The sequence below is a fragment of the Saccostrea echinata genome, unplaced genomic scaffold (genome assembly GCF_033153115.1).
Source record: "Saccostrea echinata isolate AGI-Se365-2 ecotype Australia unplaced genomic scaffold, CSIRO_AGI_Sech_v1 ptg000054l, whole genome shotgun sequence".
NCBI classification, from domain to species: Eukaryota; Metazoa; Mollusca; class Bivalvia; order Ostreida; family Ostreidae; genus Saccostrea; species Saccostrea echinata.
The window spans coordinates 742,501-763,832 of NW_026889803.1; the positions used below are offsets into that span (position 1 = coordinate 742,501).

General features: G+C 34.3%; 2 protein-coding genes across 4 annotated transcripts in view; one reads left to right on the top strand and one right to left on the bottom strand.

Moving 5' to 3' along the window:
- The window catches only part of LOC133172490 (piwi-like protein 1), a 17,754-nt gene extending 15,776 nt beyond the window's left edge, over positions 1–1,978 (bottom strand). The window contains exon 1 of one of the 3 annotated variants that reach the window (XM_061307379.1): positions 1,438–1,517. The gene's annotated coding sequence lies outside the window, so the exon portion shown is untranslated. Of the gene's footprint in view, positions 1–1,437; positions 1,519–1,932 lie in introns of those variants that run through there. The other 2 variants (XM_061307378.1, XM_061307377.1) reach the window with 2 other exon arrangements.
- Positions 1,979–11,019: 9,041 nt separating this feature from the next.
- On the top strand, positions 11,020–21,087 carry LOC133205962 (ADP-ribose pyrophosphatase, mitochondrial-like). The gene is made up of 8 exons (XM_061341867.1): positions 11,020–11,130; positions 11,972–12,204; positions 12,748–12,849; positions 13,355–13,441; positions 13,677–13,785; positions 14,908–15,051; positions 15,996–16,113; positions 20,528–21,087. The coding sequence occupies exons 1-8, from the start codon at positions 11,077–11,079 to the stop codon at positions 20,638–20,640; spliced, it is 960 nt and encodes a 319-aa protein (XP_061197851.1). The 5' UTR covers positions 11,020–11,076; the 3' UTR covers positions 20,641–21,087.
- Positions 21,088–21,332: the final 245 nt, after the last annotated feature.

Here is a 21,332-nt window from a genome sequence, read left to right on the forward strand (position 1 = left end):
CAGACATTTGGTCTGACAAAGTCAAATGTTCTGTCGGACCGGACGAAGTTTTGTCAGACCAGATACATGTACCTTATTTTGACGCTGAGAAAGGAAAATAAATAACAGCACCAAAATGCCCTTTAATATTTTCAACAGCCTTCAATCTCGCAAGTTTCTTTTCTTGGGATAGAAAGTCTTTGATAAGAGACATAAATAACATATTTTATGTCTTCCCTGTAATAATTTAAATTGACCATCGTCACTACGCCGTGCACACTGCCATCTCGTCTGTGTTTGTGACCTTCAGTTGGGCATCACGATCCCGACCTTTTTTAAATTTGCGTCACGTTCGATTTTTTCAAACGGTCATTTGGACTGACATTTTCTTGAAAGTTATCAGTCCAGACATTTTTTTACCGGCTTTGCCGACAGGACCGACGGATTTCGACAAGTCTGGAAGAGAAATTTAATAAAAGAATTTTAAATTATCCATTGACTGTCATCTTTTGGATTCAGAACGAAACCACTCAGGTCGAAACACAAGGGTCGAACACATTTTAGAAACTTAACCACTCGTATTTGCTGAAATGAAGAGAAAATGAAAAATTAAAATGATATGAAACTGTAAAATTTTGTTGTCTGATGTTTTTCAATCATCGGAATGAAATAAAATACAGAATAATATTCTCATGATTTTCTATCTCTGTTTCAGTGGTCATTTCATTAAAAAAAATCAAAAAAAAAAAAAAAAAAAAAAAAAAAATATTCCCTACCTTCCTACCCTAATTTTTTCATCAGTGTTACCTGAAACAAACAATTTTTTTTAGGCCCTATACAAAATATGAGACTGTTTTGGATTATCACAAAAGAAAAAGAAATTGCTCTGAAAGAGACACATCTTTCACGTATTGTTTTAAGGTCAGTTCAAAGTTGAAAATTTTTACTGCATCAAATTGCGATTTTCTGTACATCCTAAAAAATGCCAATTCAAGAAATAAGCATGATTAACTGATTAAGTAGCAAAATAAATAAATAAAGCTATTTCAGGTAGGTAAATAAAGCTATGTAGGTATTTCAAGCCAGGTAGCTAAATCTAGTGATTGTACCAGACCTTTACATTACCAGCTACACGTGTGGGACATATTTTCTCTGTGGGACTTGTCTCACTATCAGCAATCTCCCACAAGTGTGTGATTATTACCTTATAGGTAAACAACATGCACACTTAACTTTTCCTTTTTTTTGGTTTTCTCAAAACCTACGACCTTTCCTGTAGGCATAGATTAAATACACAAACAACCCCTATGATATGTTCGAACGAATATTTACAAACAAACGTTTCGGTCAATCTCCATCGGCCAGCAAGTTTCACTACCCCCTCGTTTACAATCGAATGCGGTTTCTTTTTCAACCAAATTGACTGTGCAATAAAACATGGTAGCTTTACATACGTACAGTGTTACATGCGGCTCTCATCTAGATGTAGATATCTAGATATACCCCTTTCCACACAATCTCCACTCTCGAGCAATGGCCGACTACTTTACCAACACAGCCCGGAAAGTAACGAAGTGATTCGATTGGATGTCACTTCGGATGTTCTCGACGAAAATCCCGCGAAGAAATCAAGCATGTGGTTGATCATACCTTGCACGTCAACTACGATATCATCATCAATATCCTACCAGCAAGTTTAGTGTTGCATATTTAATATCAAGTTAACACGGCCAGTCACAAAAAATTAACTGGTTTTATGAATTTTTATCGATGTCCGAATGCAGCTGGCTTACAACCTCATGAAACTGCATGGCCTGCCCTCGCGGCCTTCGTTGCTTCATGAACCCGACCTCGCACACTACACATATGACGACCTATTTGACGTATATCAGAGTGTGCAATTTATGCTTTCAAACAAATAATTTGCAGAATAAATGAAACATTATTTCAAACCTCTATACTGCAAGATACGGCTCCTTCGTTTTCGTAACTTCTCACATCATGCAGCATCCGAACTCCGCGTACGATTAACGTTTGGGGTCTTGTGACACGTGTTACAAGGGGTCTCGGTATTACCAATATGTAAATTTTTACGTCCTGGTATTACGTAAGGAACTTGACCCGAACTGGTGTATCTAAAACACCATGGGTCACTTTAATCGATTTTGTATGAATGGCCTATAGACTTTGCTTGGATAGATGCATGGCTGCGACGGAAACAAATTTTACTGAATATTTTAAGGTGGCAAAATGGGGGGGGGGGGTGAATATACACAAAAAATCCGCCATCAGACACCTCTTGTCCCATAACTTAATTAAGGCCTACTTGAGCCAACATTTGATAAAAAAGAGATGTCGATAAAATAAACCAGCAAGTTCAGTGCACGATATTTTACAAATATCGCACAAGTTTGCATTTTTTTTTTCGCAAATAGGTTTATAATATTATAAAGGCACGATAATGTGAAACTGGGTCCTTCACAAAAACTTGACATTGTGGAAATGGCCAGGCAGCATGACCAATGAAAGTAAAAAAATTGAATAATTGTATAATATATTCAATGTAAATAATAGCTGTATAAGTTTACGTGCACACCATTGTCTTGAGGGACTGTCATACCTCTTCACCCCACAGGTGGCGTAGCAAGGATTTTGAAATGGGAGGAACCTCCGAAAAAAGTGACAAGCAAAAAATAAAACTTAGCCTGACCAAACTCTAAATCGTAACTCGGGGGGTGGGGTGTCCTTTTTTCAAACATTTTTTTCATATATAACAGGCCCGTATAGGACTGAAGCAGTTTCATTTGGGGGGGGGGGGGGGCACAGCCATACATTTTCAGTTGGGGGGGGGACACTATTCCTTGACAAGCAAAAACAAATATTGAGGGGGCACAAGCTAGTTGTAGTTATATTTTCTCTGGTAATCTATATATCGGCAAATTTATTAGGGGGCACGTGCCCCCATGCCCCCCCCCCGTTCCTTCGGCCATGAATATAGGTATGTTTGACCGTGCAGCAACAAAAAAGAGTGTGTGAGTGAGGGGGGGGGCATCCAAGTAAAATTTTACATTATGATATTAAAACTAAAGCAAACGACTCTCAGAAAATGGGGGTGGGGTGGGGGCCGCGTACTAAGGACCTGACAGGTCCTGCCTCACCCCACCCAGGCAACTTCATTGAAGAAAGCATAATCAGACGTAATCAACTTATATGAACCACTCAATAGTGCATAGACAAAACGTACCTTAGAATTCGTGAAATCTATTTGCACAAATTTATAAAATTTATGGCCTTTAATTAAAAAAACAAAACAAAAAAAAACATATGCATGGAGGTCGGATAGAGAAAAATTCTATATCACTCTTGAAAAACAATTGTCTAAGCACTGAGTGTTAAAAAATTGCCCAAGTCCTAATGGTCACCTAGCTGAGTATAATACAACATTGTAAATGATCGAAAGAAGTATTAAATAAGACAAAAATGGGCAGATAAAAAAAGCTAAGTTGCCCAATTAAATGCAAGGGAAAGAGGATGGGATGTTCGGGGATCAACAGAATAATTAATCTATATATAGTGCTCACCGAAAGCCAGTAGATCTATTTACTTGCTTGTACTTGTCCCCTTTTGTCACTATTACCATTCTGACTACTGTAAATCACAAATTTTTCGCGACACCGCGTATTTTCGCGAGATAGGTATTTGGTATTTATAAGCGAGAAAAAAAATCACAAATGCTGGTTATTGCTGTAAAAATCCTATGCTATTAAGAATATACGCGATAATGAAATTTTTGAGAGCAAACGTACCGTCTCGTGTAATTACGCGAAAATACAGTTCTCGCGAATTAAAAGTGATTTACAGTACTCAAAACAATATTGCTTTATGACTGTTTTTCACACGTAAATTGTCACCTTGGATTAAATCCTTCGTGACACTTCTGTGAATTCGGGGAACTAGCTCTTGCTCTATATATGCCAGCCGGCTTCTACGGGATATCTAACTGGAAAAATGGAAAAGTCCAATTTAACTCAAAAAGATCTTTATTGATGTAGCTCTAGGTAGAAAAAGTGAAAGAGATCGTTATAGATAAGTTTAATTTGTTAAATTTTAAACTTTTAAAGTAACACACTGGGAAGCCATTTCATTCATTCTCACATATCTTGCTCTTTGAAGAACATTTAATGTACAAAGATAAGGTATTTTTGTCTCGTTATTTATCAAAAATTCTTGTATAATTCTCTTGTTCAATTGACCTTTCAGTTATTAATTATCATAGGAGAATAGCAAAGGGGAATACTTTCTCTTAGATGACCACAAATTAATAGAGGCCTGCCCAGCGCCAGAACACCTGAGCAAAAGGTCCAGAATTTAAAATTCCGGTAAAAATACCCTTGCTTATTACAACTTTGTACTCTGTTTGCCTCCTGTATATAGATGCCCAGAAACAGAGAAGATTTTCAAAGAATAATGCATTTTTACTAAGATTCAACACAACCCCGACCTAACCCTATAACACCAAAACCCCTTACTCAGGGGCCATGAAATTCACAATTTTGGAAGAGGCACCCTTGCACATAGGGGCAGTGAAGAAGATTTTCAAAGACTTAATGTATTTTCACTAAATAGTCAATAGAGCCCCTACCTCCAGAGGCATCAGACCCAGGGGCAGAGAAATTCTCAATTTTGAAAGAGGCACCCTTGCTCATCACAACCCTTCACTGGGTATATTTGCTAAATACCCAGGGACAGAGAAGAAGATTTTCCAGTTTCACGATATATTCAACAGAGCCCTCCCACAACAAATCCATGACCTCGAGGCTAAGAATTTCATAATTTCGGAGGAGGCATCCTGCCATTCTACCAGTTTTCTGGAAAGAGGGGCGCGGGGTGTCTGGGAGAGGTACCTCCTACTCTGAGTTAGACATTTTTTAGCAGGCCTGTAGCAACGATTTTCAAGGGGGTGGGTGGGGGCAACCTCCCACAAAAAAGTAAACTGTCCAAACTATAAAATCCTAGGGGAGGGGTTCTAACTTTTGGTACATTTTTTCATTCATATGCTGAAATTCTCAAAACTATAGCAAAAGAATATTCCAAAAAAGGGGGGAGCGGGCCCGCGTAATACGGGCCTTTTTAGTAATGGGTATTATTTTTGTGGGTTTTGGTGCATTCTAAAATCACCCCCCCCCCCCACATTTTAATAAACAAAATCTAGCAGCATTCAAACAAAAAGAAAAACATTGAAGTTGTTTTGTATAAAAAAATATTTTGGATTTTTTTTCTTAAAAAAAGGGGGCGCGCGATCTCATCCCCCAACGTACTCCTCCCCCTTGCCGACGGCCTTGACAAATTTAAATATATGCATACATAATCGTTTGGCATAAAAATTCACATACTTTCATTTGGTCGATCCATAGATATATCGACTTCACTGAAAAGCATATCGACCGAGCACGAAGTGCGAGGTCGATATGCTTCGAAGTCAATTTATCTATGGATTGACCGAATGAAGGGGCTACGTTTTTTATTATATTTTCTACAAAAGCTAAATTAGTTACATTTTTTTAAAAATGGGATGTTAAAAAAAATCACAGTATTATCAGAAAGTATCGGTCAATCAATATTCGCTGATCATCCACTTTAATAAACTTGGAAAAAATTATTTATTGGTTTGCGCCAGCGAATCATGTTCAATTTTACACGTAATGAAAGACCCGGACTATCCGCATTCCTATACTTTGACACATGGGATCAAATGAAACAATGACAATAAAACTCATTACATTGTAAGAAAGTAATATTACATGTACATAAAACAGCTGTTTTGAGGTCCATGAACATTTGAGGGAATGTTGGGTGCAGGTAACTTTTCATAGATAGTTGTTTTAGTTTGGAAGTTCTCAATTTATATATTTTTAGTCCAATTATAAAAAAAAAACAAATCCTTATGGTCACCTGGAAGGTCCATGCAGGTGAACATAATGCAGTATTTTTTTTTTCTACAATTTTGGATCTCAAACAATCAGAGAGCTAGGATTTATCCAATCATATAATAAAATCCATGTAAACAGATCAACATTGTTGAGCAGTTCTAAATTTGGAAAAGTTTTAAAGATCTTATTTACCCTCCCCCTTCCTTTAGAATTATTATACAGCAAAACATTCTAGCAGAAAATGTAATTCTTCTTCTGTTGAAATTGAAATACAGTCACGAAAGACTCACACCTAGGAAAAAGTTCAGTTTTACCATAGTCATTAATTCTTCTTTCCTATATGCTTTTTTACCCTTAGACAATGATTACTAATTCTTAAGAACTGAGAACGAAAGTATTGTTCTGCCGTCTACCCCCAAGTCAGATTTCAAAAGTTAACATATTCATATAGATATTTATGTGAAATTTCATAAAAAATAACTTATTTGGGAAAACACATCCCCCCCTCTGTGAAACCAAAAAAAAAAATCTTTTTTATGGGTTTTATGAATTCTTATTTCACAAATTCATATCAAAGCTTTTGTTGTTTCACCGGGGGGTATATGTTTACAGACAAAAAACTGCAAAAATAGTCATTTTATTTCCAATTTTAAATGAGATTAGAAATAAAATAAGGTCTTTTATCAAATTTTTATGTTGAATTTTACAAAAGTTAACATACGGAAAGTTTTTAGGGTCATTTATCCATTTCCATGCGTTTTTTTTTTTTTTTGGGGGGGGGGGGGATCTAGAGATTTTTAAAGCCTGATTTCAATGGATAAAATTTTCAACCCCCCTTCTGAAAAGAGTCGTAAATAAGAGCAATTAAGTTTTTGACAGTAGTTTTAAAATTATTGATCAATTAATAATGAACTCTTCTTTGCATTCAGTCAAGTTTTAATGGCCGAACTGCCTTTTATATTGATTTAAATTGGTGTAAAATGTAGGCGGGAATCGAGAGTTTGCGTGCGTGGTTCTTCTGTGAGAATTAACCGATGTTGTCCAGGTTTTTTCAAATTCAAGTATTTTTCAAAATTAAATGTCCATATAATTCTAAAAATATGTACTTAATTTTCCAAATCCTTGCAAATAGCTAAACTAAACGCTAGCTGGTGAATTATGATTTGTAGCAAGAGCTAGAGCATAAAATATGTGCTGAAAACGACATCAAGAAGTCACATCTGCTCAGTATTGGCAAGTTTGGTTTGTAATAAACTTGCAGGTTGTTCTCACTTTCTATACCACTTCTTTGCCTCAGTTATTTTTTCTTTGTGCAGAATTAGGTCAAGAATATATGAACTTTGAACTTAACGCACAAAATGGCTAGATTCTTTATTGGCGATGGTCGGCAGAGATAGAACATACATAATTATGTACGTATCATCTTTGAACCTTTCACCTCTGCGGACAATGAATTACCGCCCCACACAAAAGCTGCACGTGAGTATGTATCCAATATATATTGATGGTTCAAAAATACAAGTTATATGGTCTGTAACACCACTGGTGAATAAAGGCGCAGGAGATTTACGTATAATAGCTTCAATTGCATTCAATGCATGAAGTGATGTATTTGTCATTAATAAATAAAGCAGATATCCTAAAAGTCTCTGTCGTCAACATGCATAAAAAATGTTACCTTGATAAATAAAATAGTAGTCTATTTAAATAGTGGTTATATACACATAAGCGTACTGTGCGGGGATAACAGCCCCCCCCCCCCTTTCAAAAAATCCCGATCAACAATACCGCCGGTTATATACGCAGGGGCGGATCGGGTCATTCTTCCATGAAGGGTGGGGATTTATTGCAAACTAAAAAAAACATGAGATTTGTAGCTTTTAAATTTTTTTCTTTTTCTGACCATGATACCTATTCTAATATTTACATTAATTAACCTACCCTTCCTGGTCCGCTGCTGGATCACTTCTCATGCAGGCCCACACTGAACCACGTATCTCACTGAAGATACAATATTGTTTACATACTGATTTATAGAATTATTTTAGAATTATTTTTAATTAGGTATAAAGTGGGTCCGCACTGAATGATTTAGTTAGCAAAAAATAATAACAACTCGCACTATGTATATTTTCAATTGATAAATAAAAATACATTCACAAAATATTTAGTAAACATTGCAAATGTATTTATAAGTATTTTATAAACATATAAAACCCTTGATTTATTTCTGAACGGTATTGACGGATGAAGCTAAACCATAGCGGGCGTGAGAGCTGTCCACGCAGCGTGGCTGCATGTCTTGGGGCCACCTAGCCACTGTGTACAAATACATGTAACACAATTTTTGTTCTCAGGATTTTATAACATTACATGATATTAAAGCAACAAATATCATAGAACGCAGTAATATAACAAATTATTCCCGATACGGGATAAAATTTGGTGATAAATTTATTTATGAGTCGCGCCTGGGGCCCTTTATTTGTGTCCTCTAGTTCTACATGACTTTTCTCACTTTGTTCTTTCAATATATTCGTTCGACATAAAACATTTCTGTCTATAAGATTTTTTAAAAATGATTTCTTGTTTAAAAACTCGCCTGTATTTTATCAGTTTGAGAAAGGTGCATAGGATGGGCAGCGGATCTAGAATTCTAAAACAAATTCGAGTGGAGGAAAAGGAAAAACCCAAATATAATGCAAGAATGCAAATGTAATTTCGTTGGAGGGCATCATCATACTACAACAAAAGGTGGTGGAGGCAGTCGACCCTTATAATTAAATTTGTACTTCTCACTCCATCCCCAACCCCGCCCCAAATATACACACGGGCCGAGGGTCTTAGGATATTTTTTTTGTCTACAATGTACATTAATTATTTCTCTAGCATATAGTTCATGGCCGTAAGAACCGGGGGGGGGGGGGCACGGGGGGCGTGCCCCCCAATAATTTTGCCGATATATAGATTACTGTAATAAACATAGATACTATATGCTTGTGCCCACTCAATAAAAACGTCTGATGACCTTTTTTTTTGCTTGTCAGGGAATTTTTTTGGTAGTTGATCACCCCCCTTTTTTTTTTGCTTGTCGGGGAATTTTTGGTAGTGCCCCCTCAACTGAAAATGTATGGCTGTGCCCCCCCCCCCCCCAAACTGAAATTGCTTCCTGCGGGCCTGTAGTTACAATGTACAATGTACAATTCCACATTTGAAAATCAAAAATAGCGTAGAATAAACTTTAATAACATTAAAAAAATATCTCTGCGGTATTATAAACGCCGGTATGATTTTGTTCAATAAAACGAATAGTCATTCTAAATTAATTTGAGTTGTATATATTTCGTTAAAATATTTATGTACAAGATCAAACTTTCTTTGTCATTCAAGAATTTTTTTTCTATTTTTTTTTTGTTTTTGTTTTGTTTTTGTTTTTGTTTACATATGTATTTATTTGTTCAATATATCCATGTACCCCAAAGCATTTAAAAAAAATATTTTCAAAAACTTCGAAAACCGATATGATGATAGAGACAAAATTGGCATCACACGCGTATTTAAATTCAGATATGATAATGTTGTGTCCAGATGATGATTGAAATTGTAGATGATGTTGATGATTATTATTTCAGACTAGAAAAAAATTAAAGAGTTTGAGTAATACATCAAGAAGAATCGTGCGATCAGCATACAGTCATTTACCTCTCCACCCCTTTTGAAAAAAAAAAAAAATGAATCCGACCCTGATCCCGATATGTTTATGAAAAATGTCTCACTGTGTGTACTATCTTTTCTCCCCTTTTATAAGCAGGTTAGAGATCCGGTGAAAATAAAATAGATATCAATATTTTTATTGCGGATTGTCGTTCTACGAAAGCCTAGAAGGGCCAAATTAGGTCCATTTTCCTAATTTGACAGATGAAATTCGTTTAATGAATTCTAAAACTTGTTATAACGAATTAAATTCGTTAAAACGAATTCTTCAATTTGTTATAACGAATTAAATTCGCTAAAACGAATTCGACAAATCGATATATCGAATTCATATATTTTTAATTAACAAATTTTAGAATTCGTTTAAACGAATTTAATTCGTTATAACAAATTTTTGAATTCTATATAACGATTATATAATTATTGTATAACGAATTCAACAAATTTGTTATAACAGATTAAATTAGTTATAACAAACTCAAAGAAATTGTTATAACGAATTAAATTCGTTATAACAAATTCGACAATGCGTTATATCGAATTCAAAAATATTTTTGATAGGTCCTAAATTTCCGTATGTTTCCGTTATATGGAAAGGTCAAATTAGGAAAACGAAAAAAAAAAAAAAAAAAAAAACGTAATAACGAGATAAAAAGTCGTTATTACGAGATAAAAAGTCGTTATTACAACTAAAGAAGGTCGTAATTACGAGATAAAAAATGGTAAGTACGAGATAAAAAGTCGTTATTACGAATTTTATTATTATTTTTTTCATTTTCCTAATTTGACCCTCCTAGGCTTTCGTATCGTTCTTTTTTTTTCAATATTCCATAAAATGCTGGATGAAATAGACCTACTTGTTATTCATTTATCACAACTTAAAACTGCGGGGATTCTTATCTATTTATTTATATTTTACAATAAAAGTTGTTTAAACGTTTAACTAAGATTCTCTAAGGAAATAACTGGGAAATATGATGTAATACTGGAAGTTCCCGTGTGATTTCCATGAACTTTTTTTGGCCGGGGGGGGGGGGGGTCCCATTGTGTGATCCAGAAGAAAAAAATTTTTATGCATGACAATTTCTTTTCCTCTCTCTGACTCTGCATACTGATTTTCCTATCTCAAGATACATATATTTGCTAAAATATCCCAACTTTTCCCGTAAAATCATTTTTGCAACCTCGTTTGATGTCTCACCTTGATCTAGAAATAAAACTACCTTGCTATGTGCCTGTTATATAAATAACAAAGATTTGCAAATCAAATGACGGGTAGTGCATTTTTATTTTTCGTTTGTTATTATCTGAAAATAGTAAGATATGATTTAAGAAATCGGAGGGATTATTCCCCTATCAGAATCTCGATCGGGATCGGGATCAACCCAAAATCACTTCCTCTCGCTATTCAAGGGGCGTCACTGTTGATTGTTATTGTTGTGAGTTTTTGTGCATGTTACAACTTGTAATTTTATTTGTTTCCTCGATAGAAGAAGCTACTTTTGGAGTAAGTATAAGATAGTTAGGTTTAATTCAACATTTACATTAGTGTAGTATGCCAAGGCTAAGCTAGCATGCAGATATATATTCACATATCGATTTCCCATCTCCGCACAAACCTCGCTCGCTGCGAAATCATTCAAAATTAATAACCGGAACTAAAGAGATTTTTTGCTGCGAAACTAAATTATTCACTAAAGTATATAAAGTATGTCATTAATTTTACGGATTTTATCATTGCGGGCCAAGACTTGATATTTAAAAATGTGAACATGCTTCTAATAAAATATCTAAAAATGACCACACCCGTAACGTACATTGTTTATTCACTGTAACCATAATAACATTCGGTATCGAGTCACTCGTCGGTAGAATGATCGTCACAGTGTGGTTATCTGTGGAGTATCTGAAAGCCCTATGTAGGCGAAAGGTACACACTAAAGGAGATATGTAATACTTTAGCAGTAGGGTAAATCATACCTTTCAGTGTGAATATGATATATTACTGACCATATCCAGTATATTCAGTGGTGAGTGCACTATACAGATGTGTGAAACATGTATTTTGCATGATAATACACCATTTTAGAGAGAGGTGTGACCAGAAATCAACTGTAGCTTAAAAGGAAGTGTTTTTTTAACACAGTAATAAAACTATTAAACAAAAACCAATAGTACAACTCATTCAGTCTCTACTTTGAATAGTTTGAAATGTTAACAGAATTATTTCAAATTACATTATAGATTAGGGGTACAACTGTGTAATACAATGTGTAAATGAAGAACAGGTTCCCTGATTCAGCTTATATTTGATCATTTTAATGTTTTTTTTTACATTTCTGCTGCAGAACAGAGGGTTTATGGGAAATAAAGCCACATCTGTGGCAAGATTTTCATCTGCTATGAAGCCCAAGTGCCATATAAAAGCACGGTGTGAGATTTACCCCCGGAGTGAAGTGAAGCGGTTTCCTGTTCCTGATGAGAAGGTCCCATGGACAGTGAGTTTTCCTGATTATAAACCGGTGGATTACACAGCACCGTCAATCTTAAAACGACCTGTCTATGCTGACCCTGATATAAGGTATATTTAGAACTAAGTGAAATCAATGTTTTAATGTTCTTTCTATGTAATTCTGATATTAGGTCCAAAACTAAGAGAATCTTAAAACAGTTTGTCTTGTTATCTGAGTATGAGATGTAAAAGTTTGGTTGACCAAGACAAATATGTTTTATAGAAATTTATAAGAAAATTTCGTTTGTAACATTATGTACATACATGACTTTGCATCATTGCATCTGAGAATGAGAAACTTTCTTATCATAAGACCTAATGCTAAAGTTGTACATGTAATACATATACATGTACATGTATTTTAAATATAAATTTCTCTACTGATGCAGCAGTATTTAAGTCAATTGCACTACTTAAACCTTACATTCTGTTTTATTTTTCATTTCTATTGTATTCTTTATTATTTAGTTCACGGAATGAAGTCATACATGTAACAACAAAATGAGCAGAATAGGAAAAAAGAAGTTTTCCCCTCAAAGTCATTGACTCATGCTAATATTGTATATAATTACAATTTGATTGTCTGTTAAAATGTGTTTCTTTTTAATTTAGAAATGAGAAAGTAGATCCTCCACTGAATTTCAATGGCTGTGATGGTAAAATTAACAGAGTCAGTCATATGGGAAAATATGAAGTCATAAATGGTGTGCCAAGGTATGTATTGTGGTGTCACCATTTACTACAGTATTGCATTTCTTCAAAATGCAAAATTAAATATTCCATAAATAAGACTGCCTTTTGAAATAGTGGGAGAGATTTCAATTAGATACTAGATTAGATAGGAATTAGATTCAAAATAAATCATGCAGTCATGTACACAGGACCTGTAAGTAAAGTGATATTAGAACACCCATTTTGCCAGTAGAAGTGAGAACAAAATTAGATAAATTATCAAGTGATAAATTTTTGGTCAGTCTTAGTCACTGATGATTTTTGGTCAGTCTTAGTCACTGATGATTTTTGGTCAGTCTTAGTCACTGATGATTTTTGGTCAGTCTTAGTCACTGATGATTTTTTGTTTTTGGCTGCTTTAGCTTACTACCTATTATTTCTGACATTTATTGTACCTGACAGATGTCTTTGTTGTTCTCCTTCTTAAGAGATGTTCAGGAAGTCATATAGTATCCTGATTAATATAGTATCTATGATTGATTTTCAGGAATCCCCGGGGTAGAACTGGAGTCATAGGAAGGGGACAGCTGGGGAGATGGGGACCCAATCATGCAGCTGACCCCATTGTCACAAGGTAAAATAATGTCCAAAAAATGGACACCCAGAATGTAAGGCCAAAATTCTATGGTTTTTTTATCTTCCAGTCTCTCATTCTTCTAGAAGTTTTACTTTGACCTTTGTTTGAAATAACAACATAATCTAACAGTTGATTCACCCAAGTTTAACAAGTGTTACATATTTTATTAAAAGGAAATAAAAGATGTAAAAGTAACAATAAGCAGTATTATATAGAGTTGTACTTTGTGCAGATGGAAGAGAGATGATTCAGGGAAGGCTATACAGGGACCTGATTCAAAACCTGTCCTTCAGTTTGTGTCTGTTCAGCGGAGGGACAACCACCAATGGGCCATTCCAGGGGTCAGTGTGAAACAAATCTCTGCAATAACTAGTGTGTCCAGTTAGATAGGCAAAACACCCAATTAACACTTGTGACAAGTTAGGCAAAACACAGCACTAATAGTGTGAAAAGTTAGACAAAACACAGCATTAATCAGTGTGAAAAGTTAGGCAAAACACAGCATAAACCAGTGTGAGAAGTGCCCGATCAATGTTTCTTCAGTTAAACTCTGTATCTTTTGCCTAAGGAGTTTTGCTGAGAAAAATATATAAGAAGGAAATTGAAAACTAGTTACCTGCACGTGTAATTTTTTTCCAGGGGTGGATATTATTAATTTGTCTTATAGATGGTGGTGGGGGGGGGGGGGGGATGTTTTACATTGTAATTTCTCACTGTAGTTGGAAAATAGCTCTTCAGAGACCAACCTAACTTTAAATAAGAATTATTTTATCGTTATAGTAGATTCCTAAATATATACACTGTACAAGGAATTTATTATTGCATAATTTTGCAAGCACCACTTGTGATATACAATGTAAAATTACTCGCTATTATTCTTATATTACCCAAATACATTTAAAGACTCTTGATCAGCAGTTCACTTGTGAAGTGTTGTTATGGTGTATCTTTATCTTTAGGCACAGAGTAATGCCAATGTGAGGTACACAAATGTACATTTTAATGAAACAATCCTTTTGATATAAATTTTTCTGTTTTATTTTCCTTCAACTAAATTATCTTCCCAATAGCAGGGTTGTACCTAAGACCTGAGGGCCAGGGAATTTCCCCGCCTATAATGACAGAATCCCCCAGTAACTCTGGTATTTTCCCTCATCACCCTGTTTATGGAGGGATCCCCCTTCTACTTTTTAAATGTCCCCTGCTATTTAAATTCTTAGGAATAACCCTGCAATAGTTTCTGGCCAAGAATTTCATGACAGTGAAAGTTTTATTGCAACATAGTTATAGAAGGCATTATTACCAAAATAAAATTACAGTGTATCTGTATTCTTTTTAATGGATATGTCAAGATTACTTACACTGCCCTTGTTTTCATAACAAAGACCACATATAATATATAATAATAATTCCCTTTTGACTGATAGTTTTGTTTTATTAGAGTGTTTTATAATTTTATTAAGGGAATGGTGGATGCTGGTGAAGTTGTCACAGCAACAGTGAGACGAGAATTTGGAGAGGAAGCCCTCAATTCAATGGAAATGTCTCCAGCAGAAAAACAGAGGGTAGAGAAAGAATTAGATGAACTTTTTTCCACAGGGCGAGAGGTAATGAGTGAACATTATCTTTCTGCACGATGTGTTATTATATGATTAAAACAATGGATTTAGTATAGTTTAGAGGAGAGACATTCTTTGGGTCCCGGGTTCTGATACAAATTCTTTAAAATCGGCTGACATTGTAAAACGGGCACCAAACATTATATATGTTTCTTATCACAAAAAATATAACCTAATAAAATATGATTTATTGAGTAGGGGGACTATATTTTTTGTTATAAGGAAATGTAATTGTATAATGTTTACTGCATTTTAAATAGTGGATATTCAATGTTTTAGTAGTTGAATATGGAATTTATTTCATGAGTGGGACAGACATTTTGATATTTTCACTACTGCAAAGCGAGTGAAAGCATAAAAAATCCTGTCTCATGAATGAAAAAAATTCCATATTCCTCTACAAAATATTGAATTTTCTGTTTATTACATTTTCTTTGATTGTCCCTTTGCCTATATGTCTTTTTGTAACAGAGTGTCATAGGCTGTGACATCATAGTTGAGCAGTTTTAGAAGTCATACATGTAGCTTATAAGTGATCGTGATTTTGAACATATTGTAAACGTATTTTAAAAACATATTTGGAAAAAAACTTTGGCAGTTTTAGTCTCTGTTAGGATGGTTTATTTACGCTCTTTATCGTATAACAGGCCAGGGAGAATTTTTTACAATATTCTTCTTGAAGGGAAGGAAAATCTTGAGTTTTGCCACACTTCTAATATTCTGTTACACTGTCACAGAATATCACTTTGATATCTTTCACACTCTGACAGAATATCACCTTTATTCAATAAATAAGTTATGGTATTTCACTGTTGAAAATGTAATAAAAAATGTTTATTTACAAAGTTTAACTGGATCTTTGATTCTACACTGGTGTATTGATGAATGACTTTCTTCTTGAATGAGGTTACAGTGTTGTTATGATTGTACAGGTTTACCGAGGTTATGTGGATGACCCCAGAAACACAGATAATGCCTGGATGGAGACAGTAGCAATGAATTTCCATGATGAAGATAGCTCATGTTTAGGAAAAATTCAATTGTGTGCAGGTAAGGTGATATTACAAACCTATATAATTAAAAGTGTGGATGAATGGGAAAAAGGATATGGTTTTATGACTTTATATAAAGAGTTGCTATTTCATAGTTGTCTTAGATTTTTGTTTCAAAATATGGATTACCAATTCTCCCCAGAAATTATGCCTCCGTGTTATGCTCCGAATTATTTTTCTATGTTGTATACATGCATTAGCAATGATCAGGATTTACCTAAACCCCAAAGGCCTAAAAAATACTGATGAACATATAAGTTCATGTATGAAACATATTGACAAAACAGAAGTTAAAGTAAATATAAAAAATTATATGTCTAAAAGTTATGAAATTTAAATAGAAAAAAGAACCCAGATTATTTCCAACTTGAGATAACTGACAAAAAGCTCAAATTATGGACAGAAACTATTTAGACATAGACATGTAATCATGGTAATAGATAAGCAGTCTGTCCTGCCCCTGATTACTGACTCAAAGTACTTAGTAAACACTGATGTAGTCATGTAATAAATAACTAGTCTGTCCTGCCCCTGATTACTGAGTTAAGTACTTTATAAATACTGATGTAGACATGTAGTAAGTGACTAGTCTGTCCTGCCCCTGATTACTGACGTAAGTACTTTATAAATACTGATGTAGACATGTAGTAAGTGACTAGTCTGTCCTGCCCCTGATTACTGACTTAAGTACCGGTACATAGTAAATACTGATGTAGACATCAAGTAACCCTCCTGATTACTTGTCCTAGTATAAATGACTTCTGTTTCATCACAGGTTTCTTATCTTAGGGCATTTTTTTTTACCCACATGTCTAACTTTCTGTCTGAGGAAAGTATTAAGTAATTTTTAATATATTCGATCAGTGCATATTATCTATTCAAGATATATTACTAAAGTCAGGTACTCTTCACACAATTGCTCCGAAGAAAATAGTTCCATTCATGATCAGTAGATACAACATTACAACAAATGTTAAGAATAATGATATACATTTAGTATGTTAAAGAAAACAAAATTAACGTAAAAAGATTTTAAGAAAATCACTTTTTCCCCAGAAAAGCAAATAAAATGTTTTCATATTCCTACGCTCGCTGCCTCCTCAGTCTTTTTCACGAAAATATATAGGTCATACTTTGATTGATAATGATAAATCTTTTCACCAATTATATTACTTTCATGATTATTGTTTGTTAATTGTCGTATATTTTCTTTTGAGTGAGAATGTTAATCATTAATTTTGTGTGTTTTATTTTTCTTTTTTTTAAATAATGGAATGGTTATTATGGTTAGACACAGGTCTGCAATGGTAACTTCTTGGCAAAGCAACTCGTTGGAAAGGATCTTCGCACTTGTGTAGACCTAGGCTATTTGGTCTTGCAAGCACAGGTGTATGCACCGTTCGTTAGTGACGCTTAGATCATGTAGATTGGGTATCAGTATTTGATACGGACATGAACTGATGAAGAAGAGTGCAAGTTTTTTACTCAAGCGATAGACTGGGCTAGAGGGGCTGAGTTATCTAAAATGATGCTAGGTCATCGATCTACTCAGTTTAAAATCACGAAAATATACTATTTCTGTAATTAAAAACATTTCTAGAAACAAAAATGAAGTTTATCTTCAAAACGTCTGTATATTCAAAATCTATGTTAAGTGTTAAATGTCGGATTCTATTCTATGACTATAAGGAATATTCAGTGATGCTCCACAACTGATCTCACGCTTTCCTTTGCGTTTAACAACGACCGTCAATGCATCTCTGGACGAGTTCATTGATTACTCTAAAAGGTGACAGGTTGACCCATCTTTAACATCTGCCTATATACGTTGAGTAATAGTACTTTAATAGCACAAAATTAAAAAATAAATTAAAATCTATCCTTGATAGATCTATATAGTTTTGCTATTCAAAAAAAAACAAAAAAACTGCATGGGCTTTGATAATCCATAGCGGCTTGGACTTGTTTTGATTTTTTTTTTTTTCACAGTTCTAAGATTCTATCCTTGGAAAGTTAGATGGTACACATGTACCACAGACCCATAGTTAACGCGGGATTTTTTCGGAGCCCCCCCCCCCCTTTTCACTTTGAAAACGTTGCTACAGGCCTGTACATTGCAACATGCTATTTGGATCAAATATTTCTGAAAATGAGTGAGGTGTTAAATACATTTTTAAAATTGTACGATTAATTATATTTAGTCTATGTTCTATGTGAAATTAAAACTATTTTAAAACTATGTGCAACTTTGTGATAAAGTCACTGTAGATGCATGTAACGTTATATATGTACATGCAGTTTGTTTCCTAGTACACGCATATTTTATTCAACAAAATATGTTGAAACTCAGTAGCCTAAATATTATGTCATTTTAGGATTTTTATGGCACTTTTATAGTTGACTTTCTAAAGCTTGAGTATCTCTGACATTTTATCAGTAAATACTTGTTTTTTTTTTATTAGAAATCATCTGAGCACAATGCAAATTCGAATAAATTAAAAGTCGAATATCTTGGATATGGGGTAACCCATATCTATTCTTGTTATATGTAAAGTTTTGAAATTTCTGAAGTACCTTATGTATTAATAAATGGGGATGTAATGTTTTGGATAGAGGTCAGTATGAGCTAGAATTTGCTATTTTTTGGTGTTGGCGAGTGTGGATGTTTGTGTGTCACAAAATACTTGGCACTTGGCAAAAGATTGATAGTAAGGTACGATTGAAATAGGAGTTGTCTTTTCTGCAGAAGGGTTTCCTTACAAATGATTTCTTGTCTGATAATTACTAAGGATTTAAGGTGAATGTAGGATTTCTGTTACAAGTTTTGTTTGATATTTCAATTTTGTTGTCACTTATTAGCTCACCTGAGGCAAAGTCTCAAGTGAGCTTTTCTGTCTAAAATTTGTCCCTTGTTTTTTGGCATTATCATCATTGTAGAAGTAGGTATTGTAAACTTTTCACAATATTTCTTCTTATGGGTCAATTTCAGCCAAACTTGCCACAAAGCATCCTTGATGAATTGGATTTAAGTTTTTCAAATGAAGGGAAAGGCAATTTTTCAAAAGAACATAATTGAGAAATAATGAAAATTGGGTGGGGTCATTTAAAAATCCACTGGACCAGAAAAGATGAAACTTATTTTGAAGCTTCCTGACATAGTGTAGATTCAAGTTTATTCAACTCATGGCCTCCAGCCCAGGGGTAATGTTGGTTCACAGAAGGGGATCAAATTTTTACATGGGATGTTTGGAGAAAATGTGTTAAAATCTTCTTTACAGGAGTCATGATTAATAATATTATGGCAACCATCCTCAGGTAGTACAGATAAAAGTTGTTCAAGTCATGCCCTTGGGGATAGAATTGGGTCACAATAGGGATCAAAGTTTTACATGGGACTATATAGTAAAATATATTTAAAAATTGTCCTCTCAAGAACTGGAGGGCCATGATCAGTAATATTAAATTGCAAGCAACACTTGGTAGTGCAAGATCTTAAGTTGATCAGTCATGACCCCCCCCCCCCCCCAAATGTTGGGTGGGGCCACATATAGGGATCAATGGTTAACATGGAAATATATGTGTGTATGAAAAACTATTTAAAAACTTTATATCAAAAACAGAAGGGCCATGCTTAGTGATATTAATATGTATTCACATGTAGTGCTGATCCAGGTTTGTTGAAATCATGTCCTTGTAGGGTAAGGTGGGCCACAATACAAGATCAATATTTTAAAAGGCAAATAATAGACCCTGGGGTAAGACTAGAGTAAGACTAAAATCAGGAGCAGTTTTCACCTCATGTTCACTTCTTCTGCAGAACAGTACATCCATGTTAGTCATGATGATATTGAAGCATTCAGTATGTGTTGATTCAAGTTAGGTTATGTCATAACTCTTTGGAGCTATGGTGGGATCACACTATGGGGTAAGAAATTTTTCATGTGAATAAAGATGGATGTTTTTAGGTTATGTCATAACTCTTTGGAGCTATGGTGGGATCACACTATGGGGTAAGAAATTTTTCATGTGAATAAAGATGGATGTTTTTCCCCTTAAAATCTTGTGATGAAGACTGGGAGGGCCAATGGTACTTAGGTGAGTGTTGTGGTCCATGGGCCTCTTGTTTTTTGGTATTGAATATTGTTGGAAGATGATATTACATGTATTTATATTTGAATACTGTTTATGACATAAAAATGTAAGTGTCTGTGGTATTTTTCTTCTAAGGATTACATGGAAATAATATCCAAGTTTTGGTAAAAATTTAGGAAAAATCTTTTATCAATTACTCAAAGTTAAGTGGTCAGTATGAAAGGTTATTGTGAGTGTGTGTTATTTGTAAGGTACAGGAACATTTTGTATGTTGTTGAATAAGAATATAAAAAAAGTAAATCACTTTCATGTTATTTTAGGTGATGATGCAATGAATGTGCAGTGGATGGACTTAAGTGGTAAACTAGACCTCTATGCAAGTCATATAGAATTTCTGGCTGAGGTAGCCAACAGTCACAATGCTAGCTGGTGACATTACGCTGTATTAAATTCATATCATCCTTAAAATGTAAGCAGTTTCCATGTAAACTCATACCAAAGTATAGGAACTTCTACAGTAGAAAAACAAATGTAAGAATCAGCAGTTCCCATGTAATCATTTACCAAAGCTATAACATAGACATATATATTACACAATACTCTGCTTATTTACTTCATGATTTTATGATTATAATGATTTATGCAAAAACTTTCTTATTTAAAAATCAAATTGCATTGCTCTAGGCTATGTTTTCTATGAGTTGTGTTTATTTTTTAATTTTGTTTGAAAGTGAAATATCTGATGTGAGATTAATATCAAATGAAATTTTACAAATGCTTGTACATGTGTATATATGTAAGGAATACTTTTATTACTGGTACATAGTCATTTCATATGAAATCAGATTGTACATCAGCAAAAATGATTAGATATTATACTGCGAGTTTTTGCTGTTCAGAGATGTGAAGTTGTGGTCATTGTACTTTGATTTTGTTGTTACTTATTGTCCTTAGGTGCTACCTGAGAAATAAACACTAAAAGGAAAAAAAATGTGGTAAAAATTTTAATGAGAATGGGCTGCGCCTTAGCAGTAAAACCTTGTTCTGCCAACATTTTTACCCCAGTGGAAACAAATTACACAAAGTTAAGTAACCCACTTCTTACTTTGTTTTGTCAATATGTGA

What these genes read in the sequence shown, in the direction of transcription:
- LOC133205962 (XM_061341867.1), top strand. Translation starts at nt 11,077, where the DNA reads ATGTTACAACTTGTAATTTTATTTGTTTCCTCGATAGAAGAAGCTACT. An exon ending in TATGCTGACCCTGATATAAG is followed by an intron (nt 12,205 to 12,747) that starts GTATATTTAGAA and finishes TTTTTAATTTAG; the next exon opens with AAATGAGAAAGTAGATCCTC. An exon ending in AAAAATTCAATTGTGTGCAG is followed by an intron (nt 16,114 to 20,527) that starts GTAAGGTGATAT and finishes ATGTTATTTTAG; the next exon opens with GTGATGATGCAATGAATGTG.